General features: G+C 38.6%; 1 protein-coding gene across 1 annotated transcript in view; it reads left to right on the forward strand.

Moving 5' to 3' along the window:
- focad (focadhesin) overlaps window positions 1-14561 on the forward strand; it is a 98173-nt gene that overhangs the window by 77205 nt on the left and 6407 nt on the right. Inside the window, exons 29-37 of the mRNA XM_022678301.2 lie at window positions 101-254; window positions 2042-2161; window positions 3758-3880; window positions 5665-5742; window positions 10293-10364; window positions 11424-11526; window positions 12493-12573; window positions 13688-13816; window positions 14124-14239. Of these exons, the coding sequence (XP_022534022.2) occupies window positions 101-254; window positions 2042-2161; window positions 3758-3880; window positions 5665-5742; window positions 10293-10364; window positions 11424-11526; window positions 12493-12573; window positions 13688-13816; window positions 14124-14239 (976 nt within the window). The remainder of the gene's footprint in view (window positions 1-100; window positions 255-2041; window positions 2162-3757; window positions 3881-5664; window positions 5743-10292; window positions 10365-11423; window positions 11527-12492; window positions 12574-13687; window positions 13817-14123; window positions 14240-14561) is intronic.

Here is a 14561-nt window from a genome sequence, read left to right on the forward strand (position 1 = left end):
GCGTCTTACTTGCATAAGCATAGATTGTGTTCACTATAACGCTCTCTCTCTCTCTCTCTCTCTCTCTCTCTCTCTCTCTCTCTCTCTCTCTCTCTCTCAGTGCTGGGTGTGTGTTGGCTGTAGGGCTGGTGCTGAGCTCTCTCTGCAGCAGTAGTGAGGTTGAGCAGCGAGCTCGTGTGGCTCTCTCTCTGGACAGGCTGCTCCAGAGTCTGCAGGACAGCAGCAGCTGTGGGCTGGGGCGCATGCAGCAGGAGGTAACATGCCCGGTCCAAACTCAGCACAAACCTGCTCAAATCTGTTAGCACAACACAACACAGCACAGCACAGCACAACACAGCACAACACTGCTACATGCTGTACTAGTCTAGTCCTCCGATATTTAACAACTGAGTAATCAAATCAAATACATTAACCCCTTCAGCTCTACAGGATGTCATTTTTTCTCTTGTGCTGCTCTGTGCATCCCTCATTCTGATTTTGACTATGAAATAAGGCATTATATATCCAGTTTTAGTACAGACTCTGCTAATAATAAGATATTGGGTCAGCAAACACATATATTAGGTGTAAGAGGGGATAGCTGTTCATAACCATATGCATTTTCCATGTTTTTTTTTTTGTTTTTTTTTTCCTTTCCCATTTTCTCCCCAATTTACACGGCCAATTACCCAACCCACTCATTAGGACTCCCCCTATCACTAGTGATGCCCCAACACACCAGGAGGGTGAAGACTAACACATGCTTCCTCCGATACATGTGAAGTCAGCCACCGCTTCTTTTCGAGCTGCTGCTGATGCAGCATTGCCGAGCAGCCAGCGCGCTTGGAGGAAAGTGCAGTGGCTCGGTTCCTATACATCAGCTCACAGACGCCCTGTGCTGCAGACATCACCATAGGAGTGATGTGGGGAGAGAGCGCCATCTACCCACCCAATTTTGCTCCCTCTAACGCCGGCAGCTTGATGGCAAAGCTGCATGAGCAGGGGTTCGAACCTGCGACCTCCCGCTCATAGTGGCAGCACTTTAGACCGCTGGACCACTCGGCGCCCCGCATTTTCCATGTTTTAGCAGGAACAATACAGGTTGGTAGTTAGAGGAGCATATGTACTTATACTATAATTAATTACACTTCAAATAATGTGGTACTTAAACTTGTTAAGGCAAAATTTAAATGGAAAAGAGGCCAAAGACACCAAACGTTCTCTAGTTCTCTAGTCGAGCTTCAGCTCACTTTTCTGTAAATGTATTTTATAGCCAGAAATCTTTCAGAATCCTGTAAGTAAGGCCATGTCTGCATTGTAAATTAATGCTGAAGACATCCAAACTATGAAGAAAAACATATAGAAAAAAAATAGTGAAAAAAAGGGTTAAACCAGAATGTTTTATATTTTAGATTGTTTAAAATAGGCACTTCTTGCTTAGAAGACAGTTTTGCACATCTTGGCTGGATTTTCTCAGTCAGCTTTATGAGGTAGAGTCACCTAGAAAGGCTTTCAGTTAACAGCTGTGCTGAACTTATCAAGAGTTAACGACTTAAATTTCTTGTTCTCTTAGTGTGTTGTGTTGTGAAGATGTAGAGATGGTATACAGTGAATAGCCCTATTTGAGTAATGTTCTAATCCATATTATGGCAAGAACTACTCAACTAAGTAAAGTAAACATACTTTAAGAAATAAAGTTCAGTCAATCTGGAAAAAAAAAAAGAAATTTAAATGTATCCTCAAGTGCAGTGCATTATGATGAAACTGGTTACCTATGTTGCACAGGATAAGTTCATCATTAAAAATGACCAGCTTTAGTTAACAACACCCCAGATAAGAGCCACATGAATGCTTTACAGAGTATTTTGGTTTGTTTAACCATTTTTACTTTACTACATCTCGCTTTATCTGCCTAGTCCAGCATGACTGGTCTGAAAACACAAGTTACATACATTTGCGCAACCCCAATATTTTTTAATCACCAGTTAAAATAAGGATTATATCTGTCGTTCTTAATATGCAGTTATACTGGAAGTTATGTTTTACTCTTACTGTAATGCAGGTTCTGGCGTACTCTGTGGCGTGTGTAGGAGTATCTGCGTTTAGTTCTGGAGTTGTTGATGCCAGTAAAGCCGAGGAGGTGATGAACGTCTTGCGCTCCGTGACTGAGGAGAGCCAACAGGTGAGGACAGACGAGCCCTGTGTTGTTCCAAGAGTCCTTATTCCTAAGAAAAGAAATGAAAAAAAAACTGTAAGGTTTATCCAGATATCGCTGTTTATAAAATGCTCAACAGTGTTTAGGCTTGGGAATCGAGAATCGATTCCTGTTGAGAATCGATTCCGTGTGTTTCGATTCCACGGAATCGTTTGGCACCTTGCTTAATGATTCTCTTATCGATTCCAGACAGCACGCTCACGCAAGTTACGCATGTTACGCAAGTTACGCATGATTCAGTAAGCACGTCTTTTCAATGGCGTCCACTAGGTTAAAACGCTCGAAAGTTTGGCTTCATTTCACACTACACAAGGATGGCAACAGGGCGTTTTGCAACCATTGTAAATTTTTGATAACATCGCCAGGAGGGAATACATCAAATATGCACAAACATCTGCGCACACAACATTATTAAAGAGTATTTGCTACATTTCCATATTGGCAGTTGCACATTGTTGTGGACATGTTGACCTTGTTGTTGAGTTTGTAAGGTCGTATGATATTTAAGTAAACAAAGTTGGTGCTTATGAAACTGTTTGCTCTCTTTTTTTCCCCAAACTGGAATCGATAAGAGAATCGATAAGGAATCGAATCGTTTCACAGAATCGATAAGGGAATCGGAATCGGAAAAATCTTATCAATTCCCATCCCTAACAGTGTTTGTTGAATTTTTGATCGTCATTCTCTCTATGTGTGTCTTTGTGCTCTGTTTTTAAATGGTTTTGAACATATGAATGTTCTTTCTAAAGATAGTACACAAGAAAGCAACCGTGCTGGATGAGAACGTGTTCTTTTACTTAGCTAAAAGTTGGCAAAACTGACCTAGCCTAGTAGCATTCCAATTGAGGCATTTTAGCTATTCAAGCAAACATTGTGGCTCGTGTTGATTCTGTGTGAGCTGTTGTGCTGGTCCGATGTAAACAGCCAATCAGAGCAGAGCCCGTTAAATTATTCAGGAGCCAGCTGCAACAAAACAACTTGTTCTATTTTTTTTATTATTATTTCTAATTCATATTCCATTTTCTCCTCAATTATCAAAGCCAATTACCCAACCCACTCGTTAGGACTCCCCCTATCACTAGTAATGCCCAACACCAGGAGAGTGAAGACTAGCACATGCCTCCTCCAACACATGTGAAGTCTCTTTTCCAACTTCTGCTGATGCAGCACTGTCAAGTAGCATCACAGGATTGCAGACGCCTTGTGCTGATCGACATCACCCTTTGGAGTGATGTGGGGAGAGAGTGCCAGAGAGAGCAAAGCCAATTGTGCTCTCTCAGGGCTCTGGCAGCTGATGGCAAGCTAGATGAATAGGATTCAAACTTTCAACCCACTTGTAACAGCAAACAACAAATCTACTGTTCATACCAAAGAAAATAAACTTTTTAATGAATATGAAGTTGAACCGAAGAGTAATATTACTAATACTTTGTGGTAGGTTAATGGTAATATTACTCTAAAACATAAACCCACATACTTCTTTCACTTCAGATGCTGGCTCTGTGTCTACCAGCTTGTCCATAAATGCATGTGTCAAGTAATTGGCTTTTTTTTTGTGCACAGACTCCAGGCTTTGCCCTGGCTCTGGGTCTCACTGTGCACGGACTGTCCTCCTGTGGTCACGGTAAAGCTGAAGACATCCACCCTCGCCTGCTGGCTGCATGGACCAAGATCTTACTGGCAGAGGTACCGTACAAAACACACACTTTATAATTCCTCTGCAATTACGGTACTGATGATGATTGAGATGGTAAATTACTTTTCAGTTGTCTGATATCTGGTCACAACATGGTTAAATGGTTTATGGTCACATGCTTTTTTGGATGAAATTGTGATTCCACTTCCTATATGTTGTTTGCTTTAAATAAAAGGCGAGATGCTGACTCTCCTTGTATATTTACTCTCCTTGTCTCGTGTTTAAATGAGTGTAGTTTTATATTAGAGACATTACTGTTCAGACCAGCACACTCGTGCTTATCACATCCTCAGCCTGAGCTTCTCACTGTGTTTCTTCTCTGCTCTGTAATAAAGTGAGATTGCTGTCTGAATGTTACCACTGAACCTTAATAACTGTTATCAAGACTAGATGTAATTGTTAAGTTCTAAAACTGGACCCACTGTTTGAGATTTTATTTTAAGCCTGAACTGAGGTGTGTAGGTCTGTCATGATAAACAGTTTTTTTTAAGACAACTTTTTTTTTTTTTTTTTTTTTTTTTTTTTCAAAGAAAAATGTATCTGTTAGTTCTGGGCGATAAAAACGATATCAATATTTATCGCAATATATATTTTTCATCGATGACTATGATAAGCTGGCCGATAAGATTCGCTAAACTTTATTTTCTATTTCCCCATTTAAGTAGCTAACAAAAAAGCTAAACTGCATGCTTAGCCAAATACCACTCGCCACACAGGTCTAGTCAACTGAAAGCCAGTAATGTTAGTATAAATCTGTACTGCAGTAGAAGTGTATCATTTCAGAAACTTGACTTTATTCGTCCCACCTCCATTACAGGTCACTTGCTTTAAAATATTTAAATGTTAGCATAATTTAAATGCAACAAAACGTAAAGGCTATTATTCTAATAAACATTAGCAATAATAATAAATAATCTCAAAATAAAAACAAATAGAAAATAGAAAAACAGTAAAACATATGTAATACATACTTTTTATATTGCCAAAATTTATTAGACTAAAACAAAAACTAATAACTAATAACTAAAAACTTGACTAAAACTAATAATATCTGATAGACTAAAATGTAACTAAAACTATTATACATTTTAGTCAAAAGACTAAGACTAAACTGTATCAAAATTACATGTCAAAATGAACACTGTGATATACTCTTGTATTTTGCTTTATGTAGTTGCCTGCATTCAGGGAGGGGAGTAATCATTTGATTAAATATAATTTTATTAAAAAACCAAGTGCTATTGCAATTTAATTTAAACAGAAAAATAATGTAAAGGTTCTGAATTTTTTTTTGAGTTTATATATTTGTCCCCTTGTACCTGTTTTAAGGGCCAAACGTGTGTGTGTGGGGGGGCGGGCTTGGGGGGGTTCTGGACCTGTGTGGATGTATAATGACTTTTTAAAATTAATTTAAAAGCTTTCTGAGCAACTTGTACCCACCTGGCAAGATCTGGACATCCTAGTGTCTGTCCACAAGGCAGGTAAAAAGAAACCTTTATCGGCTGATATGGAAAGATTAAATCCTAGTTTACTTAAATTGCCTGACCAAAAAAAATACAAAAAATTATACACTCTAATATTTGGTTGGACCACCTTTAGCTTCTGTTTACCTTTAGTTTCGAAAAGCATCTGCAATGTCACAAGATTTATTTCAATCCATTGTTGCATTAATTTTTCACCAAGATCTTGCAGCATTCATGATGGTAGAGTCTGACCACTGCAAAAAGCCTTCTCCAGCAAGTCTTAGTCTCTTTCTTCTTTTCCTTTCTCTCAGGGCTGTCCCACCATGCAGAGACTGGCGGCTCTGAACGGACTAATCGCTCTGGTGGGATCTGAAACTGGTCTCCTTCAGGTAGTCTTACTCAGAATGCCTCTCCTACACAAGTGCCCGGAATTTAGCTTCTGTCCTCGTACAGTGAAACATTTCATCGCTGTTAGCACACACTGCTGTGCTGTTACAGGTTTTAATAAGAGATCAAAAAAAAAATCTGTAATTAGTCCCACAGGGGGGAATTCACAGCATTACAGCTGCAAAGGGAAAGTGAGGCACACAAAAGTAAAAAAGAGAAAATATAAGTATAATGATGTAAACTTTCTAAATAATAAAGTATCAAAGAATCTTGAAGGTTTAACAATTTAAGGCCCAATCACATTTCACCCCTTGGCCCTAAGATTTATCCCCATACCTCAAACAGCGCACTTCAGAATTCATTGGCAAGATGGCGGCACATTCCTTGTTAAAATTACCAGCGAGCTAGGAGCTGCCACTATGATCAAGAGATCGCCGGTTCGAATCCTGTTCATGCAGCTTGCCATCAGCTGCCGGAGCCCTGATAGAACAAAATTGGCTTTGCTCTCTCTGGGTGGGTAGATGGCACTCTCTCCCCATGTCACTCCAAAGGGTGATGTTAATCAGCACAAGGCGTCTCTGAGCTGATGTATCGGAACCGATTCGCTGCGCTTTTCTTCTGAGCGCACTGTGATGCTACTCAGCAAGCAGAAAATGGGAAAAAAATTAGTAATAAAAAAAATATATAAATAGATAAGTTAACCACTAGCTATATTACCATAGTTTAATATGTAGTTTTATTGTTTTATGGCTATTTTCTTCATAACAAGCATAAAAACAGCAGTAGTACGTATCAGTTACTAGCTAAATTTCCCATTCCACCAGCAGAGACTGCATAATTGAAATTTCTCATTTTATATTTTACGCAATTAAACCGCAATTAGCATTCCTGAAAAAATCGCAGCTTCTAAATAACTCTAAATATTCCTTTATTAACCACCTTAAATGGTGCCACAGACAGCAAAGGCTGTGTATTTTAAGGTGGAACCGAAAAATAAAACAAAAATTTCAGCTCCCCATCAGAGAGGAATTAAGGAATGGACAATAAAAATAGTTGATTGCAGCACCACCTGCCCTCTCTCTAAAGACATACGATGCCCTTAAATGAACCAAAGTTGCTGAACTTCAGCTCTTCACGGCTTTCACCTACATGTTCTTGAATGGTCTTAGTCCTTAAAACTCTGTGGTAGGGTTACAAATTAGAAATGGGATTGGGCCTAAATTTATATATGCACAATTGTACATGGTACATGAATGTAGACATTCCACATTGTTATGATATGTGTAAATAGTAAATTCTGCATTCTGTAAGTGTATAATGTGTAAAATGTGTGTGTGGAGTCCTACTAGAAGCAATGCTGGTTGTGCTGGTAGTAAAAAAGGGCTGTGAAAATTGTATAATACTGGTTTTATGTGGTATTTTGGGGCATGAAATCGTTTGAAACCTATTTAAGCTGTTCTAGATTGAGCTAAAGCGTCTTCTTCGACGCTAACGTTTTATTTTAATGGTTTGTACCAAAGCACGGGTTACAAATGATTGCCTTTTAAAGCCGGAGCTATAAATGTGGCGCTAAACAGCAGTTTACTACCTGTTCATTTGCCACTTTCAGCAGCAAGGCCATTATCACCAGCTTCGGCATCTGAAACGGTGCCAGCCAAGTGCCAGTCTCATACCGCTGCTTCCCTTTTTAAAACCCACACCTGTGCCAGCTTAGGCTTTGTGTGGCAAATTACACCCCTCAGTGCCCACCCACTTTACACACACACACACACACGCAGGAACACACACACACACGCACGCACTGAGCTGTCTCGCCCATTTAAATGCAAATGCCACCATACTTGGAAGGCAGCCAGGAAGTGTCTCCATAGTAACAGCAGAACTTGACAACAGTAGTGAGGGACGGATTTTCTCCCGGTGTGAATGAATTCCTTGTGGATGTCTCTGATTACACGACCCTCCCAAACGATGAAAGGATGGACCTATATGTGTCTCCCAGTCACTCCAGTCATCAGTGGGAAGTCCCAGACACATTTCAGAACGTTTGAAGTCTGATGCTACGTGGTGTACACTCTTCAGATCTTCAAAGAAATAGTTACAAGAATAGTTGCAACCCAGAAGGAAGTGTCTGATTGCACTGCTGTATGTAAGGAAGATAACGGTTACCACATCACATTTTACTCCTTAGTCCTTCCCCTCTGTTTTGGGGGTGCAGGTCTAGAGTTGGGGGGGTCCTAATTTTTGTTACACATCTCAAAGGGGTAGAGTGAAGTGTTACGGGTATATGACCCTTCAGACTGAGATATTTTAAAGGTACACTCAAAACAGAGGATTATGTGAATCACTGGCTAGATAGCGGCACAAGCGACCAAAGAAACCCTGAGATTTAAGCATTTTCTTTGTTAAAAGTGACGATAATCGATATATAACCATAATGTAATGTTGTTTAAAAAAAGTTTATGAGCGAGAGGAGAGGAGAAATACAGCAATTCTAAACTCTTCTAACCCATATCTAGAGTTATATTGTATGTTACACGAGGGAGAGCTAAAGCCCCACGGAGTGTGTCGGACCGCGCGAGCCACGCGGTGTGTCGGACCGAGGCTCCGCGATGTGTCTGACCGCGGCTTCGCGACACACCGCGGGGCTCGCTCCGTGGTGTGTCTGACCGTGGCTCCACAAAAGTACCTGACTGAGTTAGCTAGCCAGTTAGCTTACCTGTTCAGGAGAAAAGTAGCAGTTCTGGGTCAGTCTTGGAGTCTTTTTGAGCTCTAAGTCTCCACCGTTCGAACTCACTGCCAATATTCACTCTTGTTATATTCCTGCTTTTTTGAGACATGCTGAGGCTTTTTAAGCTGTGTAGCAGCTGAGGTTTAACTGAACCAGCCCTGCTAGCTCCTCTGCTGCAGCGCCGATCGCTGTAGTGTGGTGTTACGTGCTGGCAACCTCGGTGGGCGGAGTTAGTGTTGGGGAAGGAGCAGCAGGAGGAGTCAGAGGACAAAACAAACACAAAACCCGGGACAGACTACACATTTAAAATAGGAACGTACTGCTGAAGCCGTGCTGACAAGAGCTGCCAGTGCTTTCACTCAACATGTTTCCTTAATATCGGATGATACATCCTGATCATTTTATCATTTACTACTGAAAATTAGTTACATATTGGTCCTTTAAATCCCGGGCAAGTTTAAATCGCCATCAGCTGCCTGAGCCCTGAGAGAGCACAATTGGCCATACTATTTTTGGGTGGGTAGATGGCGCTCTTTCCGCTCATCACTCCTAGGGTGATGTTGATCAGCACAAGGAGTCTGTGGCATCACTGGTGATGGGGGACATAAAGCTGAATGGGTGGGACAATCGGCCTTGGCTAGTTAAGGAGCAAAATTGGAGAAAATTTGAAATAAATCTATCAACATTTAAGGTGGAGCGGAAATATTTTTTATTTAATATATATAAAATGTTTTATAAAAATAAAAGCTAATAAAAGCTCATTTCAGCTCCTGATCACAGATAAATTAAGGAATGAACAAAATAATAATTAATTGCTGCACCACCTAACCACTTTCTGAAGACATACGATGCCTTAAAACTACCATATTTTTTGCACTATAAGAAGCACCATATTGTAAGGCACACTCTCAATGAACGTCTATTTTCTGGTCTATTTTCATACACAATGCACACTGGATTATAAGGCACGTTTTAAGAGAAACTTTAAGGAACTTTTAATTTAACTGGTCTCACTGCTGGGTGGTGGAGGGGGGGGGGTAGCTAACAAAGTTAAATAAAGCTAAGCTAAGACCTTCTTTTAAAGTCAAACGAGTGCTGGATGTTAATCTACACAGATTTCTCTCTTGATTTTTTTTTCTTTTGTGAATAAAGCGCTTCTACTGATTTACAGTAAGCTTAGATTCCAGAATTTCTCCAAAACTAGACTGGAGCATTAGCATTAGCGGCAAACCGCTCCTGCAGTGCTGCAGTGCAGATTTCTTCAAGTTGCGTCTTTTTTGTTTGATTTTGAGTGTATATTGAAAGGAATAGAAAAAATAAAAATAACTTTTTTGAGCAATGGTCCACATCTAGAAAAAAACAATTTGGGTTCCATAAAGGACCATTTTTAGAATTTAAGATCTAGAGAATGTAAAGTATCTTTAAATTACAGACCCTCTTTACACACAGTCACTTTAACAAGACTGATTCTTTCCATGGCGTATCACAAATAACTCTTTGGAGTGCCTTTATTTTTGATGTGCATACTGCTGCATACTGTACTGTTACAAAACATTTAATAGCCTCAACAAATTATTATTATTATTTTTTTTTTTTACCTCTCAAGAGCTGTAAAAGCGGTACCCTGTCACTAGGTTTCACTGTAGAGCTAAAAATAAAAGTGCGTGTGGTTGTAACTCCTCTTTGGCATTTTGCAGTGTTACAGTGTTCTACTATTTACTGAAGAGTATGAGTAGATGATAAAATTTGGCCATTCTGCAACAGTCCTTTTTTTGTTGGGAAAAATGTAAACGCTTAAAATCTTCTGTCTTCTGTCTTTTGCAGCTGAAGAGTGAGACAGAGCAGTCCTCCCAGCAGCAGGCCAGACTGAACGAGGTTATAAGATCCATTACACAGGTGATACTTCCTTCTTTATCCTTTTTATGTGTCTTTTTATTAATCTTTCTAACCGTGCTGGTTATATAGAGTATAATCTAAGATCTACTTATTAATATTTATAATATACAGCTCTGGAAAAAATAAGAAATCAATTAAGTTCCTGAATCAAATAAAAATATTGTCATTTAAAACATTTATTTGCAGAAAATGAGAAATGGCTGAAATAACAAAAGATAGCTTTCAGACCTCAAATAATGCAAAGAATTGGCATGTTCTCCTCCACTAGTCTTACACACTGCTTTTAGATAACTTTATGCCGCTCCTGGTGCAAAATTCAAGCAGTTCAGTTTGGTTTGATGGCTTGTGATCATCCACCTTCCTCTTGATTATATTCCAGAGGTTTTCAATTTGGTAAAATCAAAGAAACTCATAATTTTTAGGTGATCTTTTTTTATTCATAAGTAAAATCTAGCAACTCTTCAATGTTGATATTCTGTAACGCATGTATTACATTATATTGAAATAATATTTGAATACTGCTGGTCTGTTTAACATGAAATGTGCTGTTCAACAAATTCCAGATTAAAATGATGTCAAAAACATGTGGAAAAACAGCGAAAATAAAAATGCAAGGATGTTGATTGACAATGATGATGTACAAGGTCTTTGCTGTGCCATTAGATTTAATAAGTACAGCGATGAAAACTCTTTAGTGCTCCTTTTGTGCCATATGTATGACCTTCAAATCTGAGACCTTCAAATCTGGTGCAAAACAGTACATCATGGGTACCTTGATAAATTAATGTAAAAACATAAGTTTAGATTTAACATTTAAAGAGAGCTTGTAAAAAAGAACCACCAGTACATTCATGACTGTAAAGGATTTAGTTTCTGCCTATTATACCACATACACTGTATTTGTTTGTTTTTTTCCAGTCTTAAATGTATTTATTGTTTGCCCATGTTGTTCATTGTCTCTTGTGAGGATTCCTTTTTATGCTCACATGCATGTTTTTATGTTTCATAATTCAATTTAATATGTTATATCTGCTTTGTTTTTTTACTGTTGCTATGCAGATTATCTCTTTCTCAGGAGCAATAGGTCTTCAGTCTAACGGAGCGTGTCTGGTGGGCCACCTGCATTTAGCCCACATGTCCAGCAGCCACAGCAGAACTGCAGGTGAGACTGCATTAAAAAACACTTCAACGGAACTCTAAAATAAATTGGTAGCCAGAATTCTTTTGTGTTTTGTTGTTTTCAATTCAATTCAATTTTATATCTAAAGCGCTTTTTACAACAAATGTTGTCACAAAGCCGCTTTACAGAGAAAAACAGGTCCACGCCTCTTATGAGCAGCACCACAGAGATGCCAATTTTATGGTGACACAGTGGCAAAAAAACTCCCTTTAAGAGGAAGAAACCTTGGAAGGAATCAAGACTCAATCAGAGGAACCCATCCTACTCGGGTCCACCCGCTCAGTACAAACAAATAACAAACAAATAACAGAGAAAAACAGTACAGAGATACTAATTTATGAATATAAAAATGCAATGGGCACAAACTATAGAGCTATGGCTAATATAGAAGCAGATTCTGAGTGTGTTAATGGTAATGAGTGCAGGGTTGCAGAGCCGGAGTACAACACAGCGGGCAGTGGAGAGCCAGTCTGGGAACTTCAGGAACAGGGCATCTCCATACATGTAGAAGAGATAGACAGAGAAAACAGAAAGGAAAGAAAGAGAAAAAGCAGGCGTTAGAAAGATTGTTTAATGATTCTGATGAGTAGAAGGACAGAGCTGATTCTTGAAAGCTGGAACCACAAGTGGACACATCCAGGCAGGCAGGCTGGCCATCTCAGCACATGTGAGAGAGATAGAGAGAGAGAGAGAACAGAGAGGGGAGGGAAGAAAAAAGGGGGTTTTAAATTTGTAAAGAAGATGCAGTGGTATGTCATAAACATGCGTACATATAGAGCTGTACATTTTGGCCAAAATTTAGATCATAAGTATTGTCAACTCTGGACAATCAAGCTGAAAAATGACCAGCAAAACACTGATCCATTTCTAGAAAGTCACCTATCTTTATCTTTCTTTCTCTGTATCTCCCTTGCATTTTACTTATTCCTTTATTTCCTTTTTTTTCAGTGCCTCAAGACTTCAGCTATCTCCCAGAAAGGAGCCTCATCAGAGCTTCAGTTGAGTACATCACTGAAGCAGGAAGGAAAGGTATTATAGATCAAATTCACCTCTGGATGATTTTTTTTATTAAGTTTTTAAGGTCACAAATAGGGGTGGGTTTAAAAAAAGAATGAATCGATTCAAACCGATCTTCAAAATTGTTTGATATTGATTCATATAAAACCAAGATCAATCTTTTACACACTGGTAGACACTCACTGACATTAGACTTGATAAAACACAGTGGACCAGCACCAGCAGATGACATGTCTCTCCAAACCATCACTGACCATCAGTAAATTTTACATTTCATTTGTAAATCAAGGGACCAGGGTCTGGAGGAAGAGTGGAGAGACACACAGTTCAAGCTGCTTGAGGTCTAGTGTGAAGTTTCCACAATCAGTGATGGTTTGAAGAGACATGTCATCTGCTGGTGTTGATCCACTGTGTTTTATCAAGTCTAAAGTCAGAGCCGTGTTTTCCCACAAAATCTTACAGCACTTCATGCTTCCCTCTGCTGACAGTTTTTATGGAGATGCAGATTTCATTTTCTAGCAGGACTTGGCACACTGCCCACACTGCTAAAAGTACCAATTGGTCTTATATAATATTTAAATTTTCTGATTATTGTTTTTTCATTGGCTGTAAGACATAATTATAAAAAATAAAAATAAAAACATTTAAAATAGATCACTCTGTGTGTAATACATCTATATAATATGTGAGTTTCACATTTTTAACTGAATTACTGAAATAAAGTAACTTTTCAATGATATTCAATCTTTTTGAGATGCACCTGTAACATATAGGCAAGTGTCAAATTTAAGAAGATATGGACAAAATAGCCTTTTCCCCTCTTAAGCATTAATTAATATTTTTAATAATGGTATGTTGAGTGTTTCTTGTATAATTACAACATTAATTATCTGAAAATCACTTTTTTATATCCAAACAAAACCTGTAATTGTAACAGAAATAGGGCTAAATTAATCTATACAAAATTAAATTGAATCAGAAATCAAATCAGTACCTTGTGATCTAAAGAGAATTGAAACGTTTTGGGAAATCAGTTTTAATACCCAGCCCTAGTGATAATTTCTCTGCATATTTAAATGTATTACGTAGAATCTCATGCATGTATGTTGAATTTGTCTGAACACAGGGCCGGAGTTCTTTCCTCCTGATGGAATAAAGGTGGTTTTGGCTCCACTGGCCACAGTGGGAGATAATTTCCAGTATCCACCCGTCAACTGGAACGCCATTCTCTCACCCATGATGAGACTCAACTTTGGTATAAATTCTGATTATTTGTACTGAAGTTTTAAACCTAAGAATAGATAGAGTTATTAAAATTGATTTGACATTTGGTAAAGTTTTATAATCAGTAATACATCACACAGTGATCCGTTGTGTAACATATTAAGATAAAAGAAAGAAGGAAGAACTCTACAAATATACGGTAATTGAAAAACAGCTTCTCTTATAGGTTTTTTTTACAGTTTAAAATTGGACAGCTGCATATGGTAACATACTTCTAGATTACATTATATCAAATGTTGTGTTTAATTATGCAAATGCTCTTCCTGTGTATTTTGTAGGTGAGGAGGTGCAGCATCACTGTCTGGAGTTGGCAGCCAATCAGGCACAGTCTTCCCCCAGTGCTGCACTGTTCCTGGGCGTGTGGCTCGCTCCACCTCTCGTCCACAGCCTGAGTGTGAGTGATTCCTGATGAAGATTGTTGTGAATTATTGTAAAACGCTTTACAAATACATAAATGTACAAACACACACACTACCAGTCGAAAGTTTTGGAACACAATTATTTTCCCCCTTTTTTTGCCATTTGCCATTCGGGTCAGTCAATAACCAGAGCTTTTAAGGAATACAGATAAATTAAAAACTGAGAAAAGTCATTTTAGTGACTAATCTATATGGTGATTTGGTCAAAGCTTACAACGTAGCACATTGGACATAAACTAAGATTGGGAAATTGATTTTAAAAATGTCATTGTACAAACCCTCTGTCTGTAGTAAAGC

Source organism: Astyanax mexicanus, chromosome 8, assembly GCF_023375975.1.
Source record: "Astyanax mexicanus isolate ESR-SI-001 chromosome 8, AstMex3_surface, whole genome shotgun sequence".
In the NCBI taxonomy this organism is placed as follows: domain Eukaryota; kingdom Metazoa; phylum Chordata; class Actinopteri; order Characiformes; family Acestrorhamphidae; genus Astyanax; species Astyanax mexicanus.